At 42.6% G+C, this 22,585-nt stretch overlaps 1 protein-coding gene across 1 annotated transcript in view; it reads left to right on the forward strand.

Annotated features, from left to right (window-relative positions):
* dph1 (diphthamide biosynthesis 1) overlaps positions 1-22,585 on the forward strand; it is a 57,621-nt gene that overhangs the window by 15,384 nt on the left and 19,652 nt on the right. Inside the window, exons 4-6 of the mRNA XM_047594935.1 lie at positions 12,501-12,622; positions 19,118-19,272; positions 21,106-21,227. Coding sequence (XP_047450891.1) covers positions 12,501-12,622; positions 19,118-19,272; positions 21,106-21,227 — 399 coding nt within the window. The remainder of the gene's footprint in view (positions 1-12,500; positions 12,623-19,117; positions 19,273-21,105; positions 21,228-22,585) is intronic.

The raw sequence follows: 22,585 nt of genomic DNA on the forward strand, positions 1-22,585 counted from the left end.
CAGGAGATACACATTGAGCATTCATTGAACATTCATTAAAAGGGTAAAAAGAAGAATGCCGCACAGAGAGGTGGGGTACACCCTGGACAGGTCACAGGGCTAATACAGAGAGACAGACAACCACACTCGCCTATGGCCAGTTTAGAGTCACCAATGAACCTAACTGGCGTGTCTGTGGACATTGGGAGGAAGTCCTCAGGGAGTTCCCCGGATAAAATCCAAGCAGAGACATGGTGAACCTATCAAACTTCACACAGGACCCAGAACAACTCGAACCCAGAACCATCTCACTGTGAGGTATCAGTGCTAACCACCACCCCACTGTGGTGCCCTTAGGATTGGTCAATTAAAATAAATCGAGTATTATTTCACTGAAAGTCTAGACAGTCACTAAAATATTAATTTCCCCTAGTTCTGCCGGTTGCCCTGCACTCATTCCCTAGTTACCCATTCCTTAAGTTTCTAGTCTGCAGAATAGCAGTCAGCAAAAAAAAAAAAATCCTATATACCATGTCCTCAGACTCCCTCTAATGAGACACACATTTCTGATGAATATAGAGACAAGAGTGGGAAGTAAACTTTCTCCTAAATGGCCTTATAAATAAATATACCATGGCCAGTGATGAGTCAGGGATTTGTGTCCGGCTCAAAACACAGTAATAAATGATGTGGTAACGCCCAAAGAAATTGAATGGAGGGAATCTCAACAACGTCACTATTCTAATAAAATGTGACAACATTTTTCCCCAAGCTGAAATGTGTGTGTTGTGAAACCTCCCAAACTGACCCATTAGGGACCTTAACAAATGACAGCGATTCAAAATCCTTATATCTCTGTAAGAAGACGCCTATTCAGTTTTCCTTGCGAGCTATGTTAAAAAAAACAAAAACAAAAAAAAAAAGAACTTAAAGTTAAAGTTTAAAGTTTAAACATGCTGGCTTCATGGGATGGCAGTGTTTGACTTTAATTCTGTCTGGGATTTTTGTCCAGACTGAACTATCTACACAGTTATTAGATGAACCATCAGCCATTGTGGGACCTGGATGAGCTATACCCCTGATTTTGATTATCTTTATCTTTAATTAAATTTAATTCTAGCACCACCAGTTGGTTGATATTTTTATCCTTTAGTCTAATGTAAAGCTACCACTGGAGAAATATATCTAAAGTGATACTTCAGTGGATTTATACAAAACTTGGCACAGACACTCCCAGCCGATGACATTTTCTGCAAAACTACCTTGAGGTTTACAGTTTCTGAGTGGAATATCTTAACCGCTGTTGGATGCTTTGTCCTAAAGTTGACACATCTAAACACTTTATTGAACTCTTTTTTTTTTTTTTTTTTTGCATCCTTTGGATGCAAGGTCAAAATTGAACTCAGTGCCAGTACTGGGGCGGCTGGTGTGGAGACAGTTGGCCGTGAGATGCTCATTATTGAAATGTCTGCAGGAGTTGTACGGTCGTGTCTATGATTCAACAAAACAAGTGATGGAAGATGCTCACTTGGTGATCCCGCTGACATACTGTACTTGTTTGCTGTCTCTCTCCATCATGTACTCCTCTAGATAACAGCCAACATATGCCCTAGATGGCTCAAGTAACAGTAGTGTCAGGCGCAGTGTATTGGTAAATCAAGGTACAGTATGCACACACAGCCGCCAGACATCTCCAGGACCTTCACCATAGCTGTCTCCATCCATCACAGTAGATTCCTTTATATTCTGCTCGGCAGTTTGAATCATTTCTGCCGGAGCAGCAGCCACAGCCCACAGCCTCCCAGGGTAAATGTCAAATCTACCATTAGGAAGGAGCCTGCTAGGTGCCTCCAACGCCTTCTTACCCTCATATCGTCACAGTCTTCGCGGCGCCCACAGCACAGCTGAGCTGTAGCAACAGATCTGGGCATAACTGAGTGAATGAGGGTGCGTCTACATGTGCCATATGTATACATGTGTGTTTCATTCTTCACATATGTGCACTTTGGTTGTGAGTCTGTGTTGGCTCCGTCTGCTCTTAGGCTGTATGAGATATTCATGTATGAGCTCCTGCATCACCCATGTGCTGTCTAATTAGCTCTCCTCCCAGCCCTACCCATTCTGCCTCCTGGAAACTTGTGCTGCAACAATGTACCAATGACCACCCGTGAACACCTTGTAGAAATCTGCCAGTGTTAACCTGGAAAGAAAGACATGAATAAAATGATCCAAGGACAAAATACGTTAGGAGAAAGACAGAATTTCTTGCCCAGTTTCCCTTCGCCAAATTTTCAATACGTGGAATGTGGGATTTTGTCTAAATATTTTCTGTTATATTGTAAAAAGCAACCATGTAGATAAGTGCACTTCGTCACTTCACACTTTCCCAATGTCGCTTTGACATGTGGAGGAGGATGGGATGAAACCCCAATCCTGAGGTCTAATGAACAACCTGCTCCACCACCTGAGCCACAGCCGCCCTAGCAATATATTTTTTAGATATTCTCTTATGTTATTCTAATGATTTTGAAAGTGATACTTGAGTGCAGGCTGCAGTGAAGTGAACTGAGTGCAAGAAAAGACACAGCAGGCATTTAAAAATGAACTTTTGCTGCAACTACCTTGGTTTTTTTTTTTTTTTTTTTCTTAAAAACACGTGCGTCACCTCCCATTGACGATGTGACACTGATGCTGTACAGGCAAAGTTCATTGTGGTGGTATGTAGAAGTGTAAAGTGAATCAGCCACACTTATGTCCCCGTGCACCCCACAGGGAAAGGCCCTGGGGACCACTACGATACCTGCCAATTCAGTCCATGCTAAACTTAATCACATCTCATCTTAGGGGGTCATTGTGCCCGACAGACTGGAAGTCCTGATGGTGCTGACATGTAATATGATGGCTCAAAAGATAACACCTTGGAAATTGCCTTAGCTGTCTTGAAAACTACAATTGATTCCCTCTAGAGATACAGTAAGAAAAACGAACAGTAACTTTGGCTGTAACTTGAATGAGACAGATTGGGGCTGGAGCATTTAATCTTAATGACTGGCCTTTGCCTTAGGAATGAAATGTGAAGGTGGTAATGATCACTTGGGTGGCGGCGGGAGTGAATTAGACCAGATACCTTGTATTCATAAAGTAATGATACAAACACTTGTTCCCTCTTCTCGGCAGTGTGTAGAAGAGATAACCAATTCTTAGTGCCGAAGGTTACATTACCTCCTTCCCCCTCCGTTCACTCTCCAACACAATCACTCAGACCGGTCATAATCATTCTCAATCCGAATGGCACAGTGCCAGGCACATATCCGTGTAATTGCACTCACAGACAACCGTGTAATAATATGCACAGGCTGAAAATAATGTATTGGAACATTATTACGTATGCTTTTAGAACGGCCGTTTATAGTAATTCAAGTGGAATTGCTGTGGCAGTTGAAGCACGCATATTGGGGTTGTGCAATCCGCAAATTGAAAACATAACTGGAAGTTTTGCTTGATAGGAGCTTTAGCGATTGTGTGAACTGCAATTTTGTTTTCCCTCAATTTCTTTTAAAATCACTAAATGCGGTTAAAGTAGCCCCCAAAAAAAGACGTTTTTCAGCCACCATGAAGAAGCAATTTGCCTTCCTATATGTTTTTGTTATATTTATAATTTTCGACCTAGTTTGTTAATAGTTACCTACAGACACTTGCGTACGTGCTTCCAGATGAAAGTACTATGTCATAATATAACTGTAACCCGGTGGTTGTTGAGGATTGATTTAACTACACTTAACTTTGATTCTATTAAGAGAATGACAGGGAGGTGACAACGATATGAGATCACGTGTAAGATGTAAGGTTAGACATAAACTCCTAAAAATGATGACTAGGAACATAAGAAGAGAGGAGAGGAGTCAAACAGCTTGGGAGAATGAAGTGAGAGGAAAAAGAGTGTGAAATGACTTCAGGGAGCCAAGCGATTTACGGGTAAATGAAAGAGGGATTAGATGGATGTGACCTCATCAATCTCTGCAAGAAAATGTCCTTATAATCGTTATTTTTCAGTTGACTTTTATGTCATGAGGATTGTTGGTGGAGAGGCTGTGTATTTGATGAATATCGTTGTCTCAAGCGGAGTGTGCAGAATCAGGCATAAGATTATGACCACCTTCCTAATGTTGTGTAGGTCTCCCTTATGTCATGACAGTTGCACTCCACTGTAATCGAGTCACGTCCACACAGAGAAGATGTAGCATCTGTATCATCTTCTTTAAGGTTAATAAAGCTGTATACTTCATATATAGCTGCCAATTTACACAACAAGCACACATGGTGCAACAATAGAGTTTATTTGGAGTTTTGGTCAAGTGTAATTTTTACTGTCTTGAGAAAAATATCTGTCTTTTTAGCTTCTAAATTACTTAACAAATAAGCTGCTTGACTTTCCGCTGTTTGGATTCAAGGTAAGGAGAACACAGTTTATCTTTATATAGCTTGAAATGGCTCGGAGCTTTGTCTGAAAACGATGCAGTTACAAGCTCTTTTCACAGCAGTCCTGAATTTCTGCAGACACTTGTGCTTTATCCCGGCAGCTCTCAAATACTGTACGTGTTTATGTCCAACTGAGCCCACGTGTGAACGGAGCAAGGAACTGTCCGAAGAATTCACATCAAGCGACTGTGTGTGCTGATGTGCATCACGCCTTGCCTCCCGCCCCCTCTACCCAAGCGCCATCTGTTGCATAAACTAAACCGTACTCCCAGCAGTGACAGCGACTCTGACACATGGACTCTACTGCTCTCTGCTACATGTGTGAGGGGGGAATCTCAGAGTTCTGTGATTACGGCTAGAGTGAACCAAATGAATGCAGCTCATATTTAAAACCAACTGGCAACAGCAAACTTAGGACCCTGATGCTGTAACCGTAGCCTACGACAGCGAGAGCCATTTGTATTTGTGCGCTCGTCAGTCTGGCTTGCTCTGTAGAAACATCTGTCAAACGCTAGTTGGCACTTGTTCGTCCATCAACAAAATTTTCGCTGACATTTTGCCAAAGACGAGTTGTACAAATTCTTGCATCTTTGAACCTCCTCAGTCAATCTTTCCTGGATGTGTTCCATCTTCATTGATCCAGTTCAGAATACTAAAGACGAAATACCAACCACCAAGCTGACCAATCACAGCTCTTGCGGTCTGTTTACATTTCTGGGGCGGTGCATGTCAGGCTTTGGCATTAGGGTCTGGGCCGTCACCATAGATACGCCGTCAGAATGGCGCAGACGCCTAAGCCACCTACAAATGTACAATTTGCACATGTTTGCATGATCATTCACAAACAGATAAACAGGAGACGAATAAATAATTTCAGCCACCAACAGCAGCTACAAAGGAGCTTTCGTGTTCTGCTCTTGTAGCAACACAGTATCATTTAATACCTCTTTGGTCCTTATCCTGATTCCTGTCTTTATGCCCCCACAGATCAGATAACCACTGTGTCAAACTCGATTTAGTTTTCTGTATTATTTCTTTGAGATCCTTACAGATTAGCTGTGTTCTCTGTGGTAGACCCAGCCCTGGGTTTTCACCTCCTAGAGCAGTATCAGTGAAAACAGCCGTCTCTCCTAATAACTGCTGCCATGTCATCATTTTGTTTTTGTTTAGTAAATGGGATTGCTGCAGTTTTAAGTGTGAGCCGTTATGCTGTGCAGTTTGGGGCTCTATCTTGATAAAGCTGTAGGCTTTTCCATAATGACCCGTGGCTCAGGCTCTTGAATAAATGCCATGACAAATAGATGAGATACACTCACAGAAATAGCAATAATGATCTTGTTTTTTCGGGGAGTTAAGGGATTATCTAATGGCATTACTGAAAACATCTGTCTAAGCATCATCCCGTACTCGCTGCCTCGCTTGTTCCCTCTGTTTACTCATTCCTTGGCAGACGTTCAGTGGCTGCAGTTTGACTGTCATATTTTACTGAGAGTTTTGTCTCCAAATTCTGCAAGACAGCGTCTCTGTGTCAATATGGCAGTGAAATGAAGTGAAATATAAGAGAGGAGACATCGAGTGGAAGGTGAAAACAGCGATAGAAGGAGTAGAGATCATTTAATCATCCTGCCCAGTGCCCCATGCCAAATTTATTTTTGGAGGGGAGTACTCTGTCAGGATATTTGCTGTGTTATATGTGCAGAAAGCAGATTATAGATATCAGATTTGCTATTATTACAAACCCAGCAGCAAACCGCTCATCTGTCTTACATAGTCTGCCTTCACCTCTACGTCATCATCCTCATTTTCACCTTCACTGTGTTATGCCATGTAGAAAACGCTCATCTTGTTCTCCCATTATGTTCCTCTGTTTCCTCTCTGCATCTTCTCCCACTCAACACAAAGTCTTACACAGGACTTTAAATTCTTTCCTTTCTGTCCGGTCTTTTTTTTTTTTCTCCTCATTTACCAAAACTGAACTCATTTGGGGAAATAATTTCAGTTCCTCTCCGTTGTGCTACCCTGCTACCTTTGGGAGAAGCCTTTTTTCCTGGGCCAATCCGCTCCCCGCCAAAACCCACTCACAGACACACAATGAAATGTAATGGAATAAAAGATGAGCTTTTGCCAGATGTGTGAAATAATTCGCACATATGTTTTGTGTACAGGAGGAGATGGGCTTATGTCCTCGTGCACATATTTGTGTGTGTGTTGTGCGAGTGTGCACATGGTTTGACTCGCCGCATATTCTCATTTGAGCTGTCTGTTCACAGTGGCAACTGTGCGAGAGCAGTGCTGCTGCACCTCTATCCACCTTGCTGACCTGCTTGTCACTTTGTTTCCTGTGAGGCCAGTCTGCTGCCTCTGCTATTATTAGATCTTAGATGTAAAAATCTCACTGGCAGCACAGTCGTATGGACAGACAACTTAATGTGGAGTGTACTGCAGCTCTCCTCTGACTGCTTCACTGCTCTACCGACTGTCCTTTTTGGAAAAAGAGCAGTCCAGCCTAATCTTTTACATATGTTCATTGGTGTCAGTCAAGACATGTCACACTACACCGGTCAGGCATAACACTATGCCTGATATTGTGTAGGTCTCCCTTGGTTCTTCAAAACTGTTGTGACTCATCAGAGAATGGACATGGACCTGCTGAGGGCGTCCTGCGTTGTCTGGAAACAGGTTGTTGTTAGTGGGGGCCTTTGGGTCCTGCAGATTGAGGGCAGGGTCCCATACTTGATCAATTTGGTATCTAGTGAATTTTGAAAAACCAGGTCAAAACCTTGTGCTGTTCTTCTTTTTAGTTGTCCCTAAACTGTTATTCTGTGTCTGTGTCATGCTGCATCCTGCTGTGGATGGCTGCTACCATCAAGGAGTGTCAATGTTATTTGCTTCTCCCCTCAGTGGTTTTAATGTCAAAAATCCTGCTGTGCATGAACAGTGGACAAAAATTCAAAAATCCAGTTGTAATCTAAGGAGTTCATGTTGTAATTCACTGTGATACTGCTCCTTTAATAGTGCCACAGCAACCTTTTTAAGTACATGTGTCACCACTGGTTTTAGCAAGTTGGATGTATACAACACACATAGAACTCGACAGAGACACCTTTTCACTTAAGCACATATTGGTACTGGCAAAATGGAGGGAAAAAAGGGAAATATCTAAATTAATGAGTTAAGATTATAGCATTCAAGCTGCATTGCATAACGTCTGTCTCCCGTCACTTCTTTCACAGCTCTTTGACAAAGAAAAAGCATACCAGTGGTAATTCACGTTTATCTCCGCCATCATTTACTTTCTTTGAAAGTCTTTGAACCTGTCTCTGAATACGAAGATTTTTTTTTTTTCCTGGTATCTGGTGCATACAAAACCTTCCCTGAACTTTTTCCGAGTTCTTTAGAACTTTAGTTACATTGGTAACTTTGATTTTCCTATAGGCTCCACCATGCTATTTCCCATCTTTGACACTACCTTTACTCCCCCCTTAACCATCAGCGCTGTTTATTGAAGAATTGCAGTCGAAATGAATCAGATAGTCGGCAATCCATCCGGGCATGCATTGAGTGAAAGACCGTGACACAGTCTAGACAGATATGCAATCTATCAGATTCAGCATGTTCCCAATTCTGCTTGGCAATTTAGAGTGAAGATTCTATTTGCATGTGGAGTATGAGAGAAATTTCAGAGTCTCTGGATAAAACCCAACTGGAGAACATGCAAACGTATAATAGAAAAGGCTTTGGCTAAAGATTAAAAACTGAATTTCTAGACTGCTTTTTAAAGGACAGAGTCTCGTGTTTGGATGTCAGTTATTCCCTGTCATAACTTTGCATAAATATATTTTTTTTTAGCTGCGTACACCAATAAGCCACAACATTGAAACCACTGACAGGAGAAGTTAATAACTTCGCACATCTTGTGATAATTCAGTGTTCTGCTGGGAAATGTTACTTAGGCATGTACCACCCATCTACGCCAGTCCAGGCACCCCCACCTTATCTGATATACCTGATATATTTACCTCAAAAGATGCAAATCTTGTAACCTATTTTTGTCTTGCCCAGTAAAACAGTAGCTGAACAAATTAAATCAAATCAGTAGGGAAATAAGGAGGCATGCAAATTGGATTAGCCCACCTAATCATAGCAGATGACTGCGGAGTCAAGTTCAGCCGTTGCCAGGTTTTTTTTTTTCTTTTCTTGTATATCGTCTGTCAGGCTTGTTGACCGTCCACATGTATGCCGAGCAAGCACGTGACAGGCAGCACTCATGTCGTTAATGAGAGCTTCTTCTTCCTCTTCAATGGGCCTGATTGCACTCTGCACATCAGTATAGAGACACATAAGAGACATGAGTAGCTTAGCTGCCTTTTAGCTTCCTTTACATTAGTGACCCGATAGGAAAACGTGTGAGATGGGAAGAAAAGCAGTAACATTTCACTTTTACTCTCCATTCAGCCTTGCCCTTGAGCAAGGAACTTAGCCTATTTTCGTTGAAGCAGAGATGGAGTGGAGAAATATGAACAGATAAGAATCTGAGAAAGTAAGCTTAAACATAACTCCAGTTATCTTTTCAACACGTTGTTTTCACATATTGACTCAGTACCTCAATATTGATGGGAGTGATATGTTACGGTGTTTTAAAGGATGTTTTCTTTATATGTTCTGCCTCGATATTTAATCGCAATAAGCTGTGAATTTACAATATAGCCAAGCAAATACACAGATCAACTGTTAACTAGAGTACAGTCCAGACATGTAAATAGTTTGTTGTCGGCCAACTAGACTGTAAAACTTATGGCACATAAATATTAATGTCATGACGTGACTTTGTGCTCAGGCGTTTACCTTGCACCATTTGAGGCTTTGTTGGAGATATATGAAGATAAGATATGACTATCAACCCCTTCCTGGTAGGATTGTGTGCTCTGTTGCTTCAGTTTGCTCCATTACTCCTGAATAAATGGAAAACAAAAGAATCTGTACTCCGTCAAGCACAGAGCTAGACGTTTGCAAGGCAAGGAAATGCATAATGCATCCTTATAGCTTATAGTCAGTCTAGCCCTGACACTTGTGACAATGCAGCACAAAGATATCCATGTGGCTGTAATGCTACCTCAAGCTCATAAACCCAAGACTAAAACTGGGTATCAAGTGCAAAATGTCTCTAACCTCCCACATTGCAAAATACCACAACCCCTAAATCAACAGTTATTCTGACAGATGGTGGAAGCCTGTTCGTTTAATTCAGTCCTTGTGATATTCATCAAAAGATAAGTGTCATCTACGACAGAATGGCTTTGTGTGTGCTAATGGGATGCTTCAGAGACAGGAGATGTTTTTCATTCTCTTTGTCTGCCGCAACATCTCTGAGCTGTAAGGCGTTGGTGCCAACAGTTCGCTCTTTTGTGGTGGCATCAGAAGAAATTCCTGTCAAAGTCAGAAAAAGAACTTCATCTCCAGAGGGCAGGGCAGAAAGATTAATTTGCTTTTTGTGCCCACCTGCCACACTATTACAGTGATGTAGCTGAGTGATATGCCATTTATGTAGAACATATCAGCTGACACAGTTGACTTGCAATAAAATTTAGAGCCGGTGTGAGTGTGCGCTTGCTCCCGTGGGTGTGACTGCGCATATGTATGTTTCAGTCTGGCTGCAGACGCCGAGTTGCGTTTTCCGGAAAAGTGTTTCTCACAGCGTGGATTCAAATCATTTGGCAATTTCTCACACATATTGAGCTGTATGCTAAAGAGCTAATTAACAAGGGCTGTTATGGAGTTCACAAGCTCCTCTGACATCTTAATTAGATCTTAATGACATTTTAGTTGGAATGGCTGAACGGAGTGCCCTGAGATGAAGCGGAAACCAGCGCCGATGCACGGAAAGAAACGGGAACGCGGCCCTAGCGCTGGAGAGAAGTGATGGCTGAGGAGATGGGAAGTGGAAGAAATGTAAATGAGGAGGGAATGGAGGACATTTGTGCTGTAGTATGTCCTGTGTTGAGATGGTGTGCTATAAATAGGATTTGATTTACGCAGATAAACCCCTCATTCTCTCTCACTATCCCTCATTCATTTTATCTTCTTATTTTTTTTTTATTCCTCTCTCCCACAGGGATGTGGGACTATACATTGCCCAGTAATTACTCTGCCCATGTCCCAGTAGCATCACACGTCTCATATCAGCCTCTTAATCGGATTTTCAGCATTTATTACCATGAAATTTTAGTGTACTCGCTCTGGAAATAACTAGTGTGCTGCCAGTGAAGATAGTGTAATAATGATATTTCTGCCAGATAGATGGCTGATTAGATACAGTAATCTTCTGTAGTGCAGTGTTTTGCATTGGAGAGGGCTCTGCGTGGTCTGCAGTGGAATAGTCTCTTTTATTTTTTTTTCCAGGTGGGCACGCTGTGTATTTTTAGCTGAGAGGTTAGTGCACGTTTAATGCTGCTCCAAACAAAGTCAGCAGACTGCAATGAAAAAGAACAATGGGGCTGCAGTGACTGAGTCTATAAAGCACGAGTCCATAAAGCTCTATCCCTGCGATTGTATAACTCTTAGGAATCCATAGTCGTCTTGCCGCCGTTTGTTGCGCGTATGCGGCGCAAAAAACGCGCGCAGGCAAAATCTGGAATCCTTGACACGGCAAAGGGTAACTGATTCAAACCTTCAAAGGCAAATATTCATTTACCAGATGAGCTGCTCTGTCTATGTTTTCCTGGGCTCAGCTGGCCTGCGCTGCCCCTCACTTCACGAGAGCTGCTATTAGGGAAGAACGTAAGGGAAATGGAGAGAGACAGAGGGAGACACAACACAAAAAAAAAGAAGCAGGGAACAATGAGGAGGAGCCCACGGAGAGCACAAAGCAGAGATTGCATCGGAGAGATTGAGGGAGGAAAGGCTAAACAGAAAGTTTGTCTGAAGGCCCTTGCCTCCGTGGAGCGCAGCGAAGAATAAAAGGAGAGGGGATGTGGGTTGAAAGACCGGGCAGCAGGAGACGCATTACTAAGAGTCTGTTGCTCTTGGTTGCCATACATGCTGTTCTGTGTGCAGCCATGTCTGTTTATCACTTCCCTCCTCTCTCCCTAAGCCCTGCGTCTCATCTCTATTCTACCCCTTCTGTCTAGCCTAAATCTGTCAGAATACAGCCACAAATACCTGGCAACAACCACCCCCTCGTCTACCATCTTTGCTCCCCTCCGATGCTTAAAGCTTGTGTTCATTTGCTCGTTCTCTGCGTTACTCTCGGCGTTTATTCATTTTGCTTCGCCTTTATGGGCTCGCTTAACATTTTATTTGCCAATAAAGGGTGATAAAAGAAACCTTGTTTTTTCCGCTGTGCAATATGCAATTCTTTCCAACAGATCTGGGTCTGCGGATGCCTGTGTAATTTGTTCGTTTTCCTCTCAAGAAGACCGTGATTCTTTTTTCTTTTTTTTCCTTTTCTCCCTCCTATTACAGCTGCAAACATTATGCCCACGTATTCTGCGGTATGCTTTCACAGCCTGCTTGTGGTGTAAAGTATCTCGTCTGAATAGTTTACTCTCAGGGTGCAAGCGCTAACTGTTGCTCAGGCTGATTCTCCCGTTCCCACAGATACGCAGTAAATCCTGAGCCTAATGTAAAGAAGCAAAAGCCCTTGTAAACGTAATTCTCCTTCATCACAGCCGCCCTAGCTTTGCTCTTGTGTCGTTTCCCTTTGTGTTGCCATGCTAATTGATAACATTTTAACCTTCCCCTCTTGGGCTTAAACTGTCAGAGGACTTGTGCTTTTGTGGCCATTAGCTGCCTGCTTTTAAAAAGCAAAACAGTTAGAAGTGTGTCACCCTGCTGTACTGTGAATCAGTCATCGACTGGCGACACCGTCAGATACGACGCAGTGTGCTCTACGTGTTGCAGGTGCCTATGCATTGATCTTATTCACCGACCTCATAATAGAACCGTGACTGTCGTGTATTGATCTCTGTGGTAACAAACGCCAAGGAGCGCATACGCTCTGTGACCGCGCTGATTACTGTCTCTGCGTGTGCTCACCGTCCCAGGTTCACAGAGGCAGATACCATTGTGATGGGAGACGTGACGTACGGGGCCTGCTGCGTGGACGACTTCACGGCCCGGGCCCTGGGAGCCGACTTCATGGTGCACTACGGCCACAGCTGTCTCAGTGAGTCTCTTTTGCTGCCTGTGCACGTCTGCTCATCACTCGGCATGCAGATTTTTTTTTTTTTTTTTTTTACCTCAAAGAGGAACGTGAAGCGAGCGGGCATCAAGGTCTCCCACCTACTGAGAGTGGGTTGAATAGAAAAAGAAGCATCAGAACAGAGAGAGACAGACAGACAGACAGACAGACAGACGCGGGTATCGATCGACTGAAAGCGTGACTAGTTTTTTCGCAGCCTGCCCAGCTCTCATATGGAGAGCATATCAGACCTTTGGAGCCTGGACATCACATTTACCTAGCGGATCAATGGGGAACATGCATTAGAGGCGTCCTTTGAAAACCCTCAAGCAGTTCACGAGGAGCTTCGCACTCGCCCCCGCTGTCTGTCTCTTGCGGAACATGGGAGGAAATGTTAAATCAATAGTTTTGATATATTTCAGCCAGAACAGCCTCACCTCTTCCAAATACCAGAAATGACCAATAGAATTTTAATACAAGTCAAAATCTCTCTGTTGGTTCGTGCTTTTCTTTTGTTTGCCTCCGTGTGTGTGTGTGTTTGTGTGTGGGCACATTCATTTGTTGATCATCTCGGAGGAATTATTAGAGCGCAAACATGACATGTATGTTTACAAAAGCGATTAGACGCGCACATGTCCCCTTCCACGCTCACTGGAGCCCCAGCATACATGAAGGCAAAGGGAGTGAGGTCTTATTGGACTGTGAGGTTATTAATTCATAGCAGAGGAAATTTCCAGAGAATCTTTAAGTTTGTCGGGGTGTTATGTGAACCTGACCTTCATCTCCCAGTCACGAGGACATCATCTGCAGTGTTTCCCGAGATGTCAGCCACCTGTGAGAGATGAAAGACGCGGTTTTGACTGACTCACAGAGAAACTGTCTCCCTTGCGTTCCTTTATTTTTCCTTTCATTTCCTCTGCGGTGCCTGCCTTTGAGTGTTTGTGTCCTCGCGTATTTCATCATGATGCGTCTCCATTTTGCGGATATAGGACAATATCGGCAGCAACGTTATAAAAGCAGGTTTTGAAGTTCTCACATTGTTTGCAGATGAATTTTATTTAACTTTATGCAAAATTAATACATTACAAGTCAGAACAAAAACAGAAGTAAATATATAAATACAGAGAGCGAGTGGGCAGAGAGAGAGGAAGTAAAGAAACAAACTTTTTTACTGGTCTCCAGAAAAAAAGAAAAAACAAACAAGCTGGCAGGACATAACAGGTTTGCTCAGATAATGCCAGGCCAGCTGCTAAGTAAAGTATTATTGGACCTTCTCAAACATCCCAAGCAAATTCTCACTATTTTAGTGGCATGACTCATTTTAAAAGAGTTGAGCAGTTTTTATTTTCAAGCTACGACTCCTTGTTGTTCCCATCTACAGACAATTATGACAGGGCTGCTTATTGCACAGATTGTAAAAAGCAAGTCAGTCTCATCCACCGAACGGTACAGATATTTAGTAATTCATTTATCTCTACTATGAATTTTTAATATAATGACATGCTGGTGTATTTGATTAGACAGCATTCGGAACACTGCGCTCAGATCAGACCATTGTCAATCAGTACCTTTACATGCATGTGAAAAAAACGAATTATTGCCTTAATCGGACATCGGAGTTCTCATTATCCGATTGAGACACCCAGATAATGCGATTGGAATCGGATAATGCGTGTGCGCATGCTCCACCACCACTGCGCTGGAGTATGACCCCGGAACAAAAACATCCAAGAAAGCGGATCGCAGAAGAAGAAGAGGAACGGAGCTGCTAGAAGAACTGTCTGAGGGATAGTGCGGATCTTACCTGCACCAGAAGTAGTGTGAACATTACGTACGAGATTAACAAATGCGCTATTATCCGTCTGTTGTTGTTTGAAATGTCGGTCCGCTGCATGAACGACTCTAGTTTATTATATCACATAATAGGCCAACCGGGAATCGGGCCGTATTAACGTGGTATTATCCCACTGAAAAGACACGTATCGCCACCTACTGTGGAAGAGGAGAACAGTTACTTGATTTTCTTGCGCTGCATGTAAACTGGGACAATGTGGCACTTCTAAACACACATGGTATGACTGCGTCACTGTGAGGCGTGGTGAAGATGAAAAGGTCTGAAAAATGAAGCGTCAGACTACAATTATTACGGTAGCCGGTTGTGCTGCTATTGACATTACAGACATAGCAGTTCACAGATGTTTAAATGTGTCGAACTAAATGAAACCGTAATTGTCCCCGTTTCTTTTCATTTGTATTTTTTTTTTTACTCCAAGCTGCTATTATTCTACAATAGTTACTCATCACAGTAAAATAGTCCATCCTCAGTCAATCTACTGCATTAATTCCTCTCTGAACCAGAAGAAAATGTTGTGAACATGTGATTATGCATGAAAAAAATACTGTGATGCCATCAGAGTTTTGAAAAACACTGTGATATACATTTTTGGTCGTGCTGCCCAGCCCTGATCTCTACCCTGATGTAAGTTGTTTTTGAGGCTCCTACATAGCTCTGCTTATACCTCAAACCATGGAAGCATCCACACACAGTAATGTCTCTGCTCTGCTGTTTGCAGCGGTGAATATACACTTCTCAAGTAATAAATGAAAATGAATTCCACATGACTGTGTGATGAAATTACACACAGCCTGCTCATATTCAGTACCTGCATTTGTTAATCCTCGTTTAGATGTATTTGTTATTAGGCTGGTTAGCAGCTACAAGGACAAAATACATTTAAAGACTCTTCCTACCTGATGCTTTTTTTCAGGCCATTCATTCAGAATAGCAGAAGTGTTTTTTTTTTTGTTTTTTTTTTTTCAGAATTATTAAGTCAAATCTCCACTCATGAGATGAGATAAGATAAGATAATCATTTATTTATCCCACAGTGGGGACATTTGCAGAGTTGAAGCGGCAGACAGTTTAAAGGACGGTGCACACAAGAGATGGAAAAGTAAATAAATCCAAAAAAGTGTTTTGACATGTGTTTTTGTTCCTTTTCACTGAGAGAGGACACTTGTTGATGCCAGGTCTGAACAAATCCACTATTTTAAAATCCAGAGGGCAGTCACATTGCACCACACATTCCTCATCTCCGTTCTTTGAAATTATATGATAATAACAACAATTTATTTTCCTTTAAACATTTATAGTTTTCCATATACCAGACACATCAAAAATTATCTCAGCGTTCTGTGAATTTCATGCGGTTTCTTGATAATGAAAACAGCAAACAAAGAAATAATTACACAGTCGAATGTCTCTTTCATCCACAGAACGACTCCATTACTGCTCTCCATCTCAGACTCACAACACATGTTACATTCTGTAAAACCGGATTTATTAAGTGATTATACGATTTCAGATACTATGCAACAGATGTGAAGGAGTTCACGGCCACATGTTCAAGGTGCCAAGTCATTTCTGCATTATTCATGAAATTTCACACATGTACAACACACGGTAGAATAGACTGTTGATACATATCGATCTTTAACAAGCCACTTGGACACAGGCCTGCGTTCAACCTTTTCTTCGTTTCCCTCAGAATGAGCGACCGTATTTGTTTACGCGGACGTTAATAAGCAGCTGTGCTAAGTGACCTTATTGCCATAACACATAAGAGTAAAACCAGCCACGGTGCAAGTGAGTCCCGTCTTACCTCATTGACTGTGTCTCTAATTGCAGCACCTAAGTGCTTTCAGGCTACCATGCTAATGTGAACACAGATCGATGTCTCTTTCCCCTGCCCTTTATGTATTGGGAGTGCCTTTAAACAAACAGCCGATAGCTGCTGGTCTCAGTCCAGATATATATATATATATTTTAACTTGTCTCCTGCTAACCTCTTGTTAGCCTCATTGTATATTTAACTCATTGGTTTGTCACTCACCATGTAGATTTCCACCATAGCCCACCTTTTTTAAAAAAAAAAAGTCTATCCATCTGCTTCTCCTCGCTCTCCATTCAGATGTGGAGCCATTCATCACTTCTGTTCCCAGTTAATTGACAGCCCACCCCTCACACTCTAAACCAAGCACACGCTCGGTATCCTATTACTTTTTCCGCTCCCATGTCCCACGCCGGATTGTTTGGACCTGTACAGGAGATTATGAAATCACCTACCCTATGACTAAATTGAATTTCAGCGTTTTCCACTATAGAATTCCTCATTCTTCACTTCTGTTTCCATCTCATCTCCGCTACAGTCCTTTGTCGAGACATGTCCTTGGTTTTTACGGCATCATCTCCTTCCTCTCTGTTCTCTCCCTCCTTCTCCGTCTCACTTGCGTTGCCTTAATCTAGGCCATGAATTCAGCGGCACTTGCTCATAAAGCATTTTCACCGTAATGGGTCATTTATTTAATTACAACACAAAAGTACACTTGTTCCTTATCCGCAAATTAAATGTAACACGTAAGGAAGAATAATTATCAGGATCAACACAAACAGTCATTTTTCTTTCTCTTCCGGCGCCCTTTCTTCCCCTCTTTTCTTGGACTCTCGCCTACTTTGTTCTGCATCTGACTCGTGTCTTGCAAGGCCCGGGCGCGTAGTAAATGGCCTGTGAAATCAATGACATTAATAGTAATCACATGTGTCCCTCTCCTTCCTTTAATAATTGAACTCTTTGCATCGGTTCCTGCATGTGCTTGCGGCTCGCTCTGCATATATACAGTGGGGGAAATAAGTATTTGATCCCCTGCTGAATTTGTAAGTTTGCCCACTTCCATAGAAATGATCAGACTCTGGTTTTTATGGTTGTTTACTGGTTATGGGTATAGACAGAATATCAATCGAAAATGCATAAAAAACACACAATCTAAAAGTTATAAATTGTTATGTATTTTATTAAGGGAAATAAGTATTTGATCCCCAAGCACAACACAAGTCAGTACTTTGTAGAGAAACCTTTGTTGGCAAGCACAGCGATGAGACGTTTCTTGTAGTTGGTCACCAGGTTTGCACACAGCGCAGGAGGGATTTTGGCCCATTCATCTTTACAGACAGTCTCTAAATCCTTCAAGTTTCTTGGCTGCCTCTTGGAAACTCGGAGCTTCAGCTCCCTCTACAGGTTTTCGATCGGGTTAAGGTCTGGAGACTGACTAGGCCACTCCATGACCTTAATATGCTTCTTCTTGAGCCACTCCTTTGTTGTCCTGGCAGTATGTTTTGGGTCATTGTCATGTTGGAAAACCCACCCACGAGGCATCTTCAGTGTTCTTGCTGAGGAAAGAAGGTTTTTGTCCAAGATGTTACAGTACATGGCTGCATTCATTGGCCCCATAATGCGGTGAAGTTGCCCTGTACCCTTTGCTGAAAAACAGCCCCAAAACATGATGTTTCCACCTCCATGCTTAACCGTGGGTATGGTGTTCTTTGGGTCATACTCACGTTTTTTCATCCTCCAAACACGGCGGGTCGAGTTAATGCCAAATAGCTCAACTTTGGTTTCGTCAGACCACAGCACTTTCTCCCAAGCCTTCTCTGAGTCATTTAGATGTTCACTGGCAAACTTAAGGCGGGTCTGTACATGTGCCTTCTTGAGCAGGGGACCTTGCGGGCACTGCAAGAGTTCAATCCATAACGGCGCAGTGTGTTGCCAACTGTTTTCTTGGTGACGGAGGTCCCAACTGCTTCCAGATCATTAACAAGCTCCTGCCGTGTTGTTTTAGGCTGCTCCCTCACCTTTCTCATCATCATCCTCACTCCATGAGGCGAGATTTTGCGGGGAGCTCCAGACCGAGGACAGTTGATGGTCCTTTTATGGGTCTTCCACTTGCGAATAATGGCACCAATAGTTGTCACCTTCTCACCAAGCCTTTTGCTGATGGTTTTGTAACCTATACCAGCCTTGTGCAGGTCTACAATCTTGTCCCTGACATCTTTTGACAGCTCTTTGGTCTTGCCCATGGTGCTGTAGAAGTTGGAATGTAAGAAACTGATTCTTAGAGCAGGTGTGCTTTATATACATGACGAGTTAAGATCAGGAGTATTGGTAATTAGTTGACTGAGCACAGCTCCGTGCCACATGCGCACCAGCCAATCTGTAGGAGCCTGAATTCTAAGTGAATTGTTGGGGATCAAATACTTATTTCCCTTAATAAAATACATAACAATTTATAACTTTTAGATTGTGTGTTTTTTATGCATTTTCGATTGATATTCTGTCTATACCCATAACCAGTAAACAACCATAAAAACCAGAGTCTGATCATTTCTATGGAAGTGGGCAAACTTACAAATTCAGCAGGGGATCAAATACTTATTTCCCCCACTGTACATATATGGATGTGTGTGTGTGTGTGTGTGTGTGTGTGTGTGTGTGTGTGTGTGTGTGTGTGTGTGTGTGTGTTTTCTGTGTGGCTGTGTTGCTGAACATGTGCTGCACTTTAATGTTTGAGGCCCCATCAATAGTGTATACGTTACCTGACACAATACAGTGAATTATTCATCTGTCTTTCTTTTGTCTTCCAACAGTCCCCATAGACTCGACAGCAGGCATTAAGATGCTGTATGTGTTTGTGGATATCCAGATGGACAATGCACACTTCCTGGACACGGTCAAGTTCAACTTCCCCCCTGGACAATCTCTGGCACTCGTCAGCACTATTCAGTTTGTGGCAGCGCTGCAGGTGATTAAGCAGTTTCCGTCTTATTGTGTGTGTGGATGAGTCTATTTTTGTGTCTGAGCTGAGGCAGGCTGGTCTTCCATCTCTATATAAACTACAGGCACACATGCAATTTTGTCTACATTTATATAGTGTGCTTTTGTTTTTTTTGTTTTTTTTGTGGTTCCTGCCTTTTATGAACAAGCTCACTTTCTTAAGCTCACTTCAAGTGTGGGTTTGACAAATCCGGCTGCGGTTATTTTGGATCTGAAAGGTGGAATGAACTCGGAAGGCCTCTCTGTTCGGCGTCGTGCTCGGTGCTGCACTTTACATAAGCAGCAGCAGCAGCTATACAGCATTCGGCTCGAACGCCCTCCCCGCAGCCTCGCCGCCTCCTTCTTCTATAGCTCTGCTTTCATTCGCCGCGTTGAACCGGCTCCGCTCTCCGCTAATACGACCGACCGCCGCTATTTTTAAATCCCTACTCTGCCCTTGTGGGTCATATTATATGTTGGGGTGTTTGAGTGCATCCATGTGTGTACGTGTGCGTATCTTTCCGTCTAGTTGTGTGTTTCATGCATGTGCGCCTCCATCTCACCCATGTCTTACGGTGTGTGGGTTTGCTGAGGTCACGCGGTATGGGCGGAAAAAAGCTTGGAGTTCACCACTGGCTTAAATTAGCTTTAAATCGTTCATTTTCATCCTTCTCCAAACAACAAATTTATTTATTTCTGCTATGACTCAACTTCTCAATTGATTGTCAGTGTTTGGAAGAGTTGATTTACATTTTTTTATTTATTTATACTAATATATAGGATGTGGCACGGCATTTCTCTCTCAGCACTTTGTAGTATCATAAGGGTTTAAACACGGTTGGGTGCACTTAGAGTTAATTCTCTGGGAGAATGAGAACCATGCGTGACCCTCTCAGGATCAGTTGAGGGTCACATATCCAATGAAGACCTTTCTGGTCTTTTTTATTCTTTGCACCGTTGCCCTATGTCATTCATTACATTCTCTCTCTTTTTTTTTTTTTATTTCTACATACATAAAGTCCAGACTGCAAAGGTTTGGACACACTTTTGTTTCGTAAGCGTTGTGCTGCAGAACCTTCCACAAGAGATAAAGTAATGGAGGCTACATTAAACTGTCAAGTCTGTCAGTATTAAAAGGAAGGTTGAAGTGTAATTGGTTGTTATCTGTCCATTTATTTCTGCATTATCTATTAAAAGACTTATATCTCCCGTATGGATCTTTTTTATATTGATTTAACACGACTAACATTGAAACAAAGATTTGCAACTTTCATGTCCTGAAGCAAAGAACCGACATAAACAAAGATGTAGAAAAACTGTTCAGATAAAACTATATTGTGACCTACACACCAATCAGCCAAAACATTAAAACCACTGAGTGGACAAGTCGTAACATTGACCATCTTCTGACAATACAATGTTCTGAACTTTTGGATCTAGATCCCAAACTGATCAAGTATCTGTGGGATGATCCACAGAGCCCCCTCCCCTCGACCCATAGCACCCAAAGGCCCCCACTAACTACGTTCTGCTTCCAGACACCACAGGACACCCTCAGAAGGCCCATGTCTAATCTCTGATGAGTCATAAATATTTCCTTTTAGACACAGGGGCACGATATTAGTAAGGTGGTCATAATGTTATGCCTGATCTGTGTAGTCTATTTGCTCTGTGTCAACTTCAATTGCTGTCTGTGTTTTGTGTCTTCTTTACAAAGACAGCAGGACCCATGGAATGTAGAAAACCATGAAGTTAGCTTTTGTTACTCGGATGATACAAAAGCTCTAATAATGATTTCTTCTCCTTTTCCTCCATGTTGCAGGCTGTGAGCGCAGTCCTCAAGCCAGAGTATGATGTGCTCGTCCCACAGTGTCGCCCTCTGTCACCAGGAGAAATATTGGGCTGTACCTCCCCTCGCTTGGACCGCCATGTCAATGCCATAGTGTAAGAAATCCTCTTCCTCCTGTCCTCTGCTTGTCCCTTTTTTTTTTTTAGTTAGCAGAAATTATCCTGATAGCCAGAGACATCCAGCTTCGACTCATCCATTCATTATATGGCCCCTTACCATACCTTCCTTAGCTTCCACAGTCATGCCTGCCATAGCCATGCCCACCCATGTGAGACGGGTAATAATCAGCGTGTCATATCAGGCATATGTGGCTGTGATAACTAGCTATTGCTGTGTCTGTGTGCTTCTGTTCTGTCCAGCCAGAAGCCAGATGCTGATCCAGAACGACAAAGCTAAAAATACCTTCACGCTATGAAAAGCATTGAATCGTATACAGCCGGACACTTTTGACTGTTTCATACCAACCACAACACATCCACACATCCTGTCGCCAATTTTTAAGAAAGGCCTTTACAAAGTGTGACACCCACTGTGGCAGGAACGTGGTGGGAATTGACAAACTGTGCGACGTATCACAGTGGGTCTGTAAATTTGCCGCAGCTCGTGTGATTGCCTGTTTTAAGTTCTTATTTTTCCCCTAAATTCCTTCTGAACGGGAGAGAAAACGCGTTGGATCCAGCCGGTCGCTGCTCGTGTCTTAAAAAGGCCACTTTCTTCTGTTTTCGCGTAAATGCCGCGCGTGTGACACTTGTCAAAGCGATGCTCATCCTCCCTGTGCTTTGTCGAGGAGAGCGCTGTCGCGGAGTAACAGGTCCAAGCGGCAAGCAACACCTCCAGAGGCACTTTGTGTCCATACGTCTCGTGCTGCTTCACAATAGAGGAATCCTATGCTTTGTGATGCACGCGGAGATGATATAATTAAACTTGTCTGATCTGCATCCATTCAGTGTTACACAAGGGCAAGCTTTGCCACACATATAAGTGTAGACAAAAGCGGAATGTGTATCTAAGCGCATGTCTTTGAAAGATGTGGAAGGGTTAGAGTGTATTTCACCTGCTAATCCAATGTGCGTTGCCTTTGATGTGTCAGTTGGGTGTGGAGGAGTGTGTTGGGAGAGAATCGATTGGTTCGCCGGAGCGTTGGGATCTCTCTTTTTACTTTTTCTCACACGCGCATTCGGTACGCATGTGCTTACGTTACATATAGACATGGTGAGGACTTCAAATTGGCTGTATTGTCCTGTCTTGTAAAACAACACCCCTCCCCCTCCAAATGTTTTCATTTAATATTATATCGTCCTTAATAGAAGAAGAGTTTTATTATCCTGCAAGCAATACTGAAAGCTTAATGACAGAGTAATAGTTTCCCTCGGTGAATAAGCTTCCTTTTAACTTAATGAAATACTGTTAGGGTAATGACACAATGATAATTCGCTACCTCCAACAAAAGCAG

The sequence above is a fragment of the Mugil cephalus genome, chromosome 9 (genome assembly GCF_022458985.1).
Source record: "Mugil cephalus isolate CIBA_MC_2020 chromosome 9, CIBA_Mcephalus_1.1, whole genome shotgun sequence".
Lineage (NCBI taxonomy): Eukaryota > Metazoa > Chordata > Actinopteri > Mugiliformes > Mugilidae > Mugil > Mugil cephalus.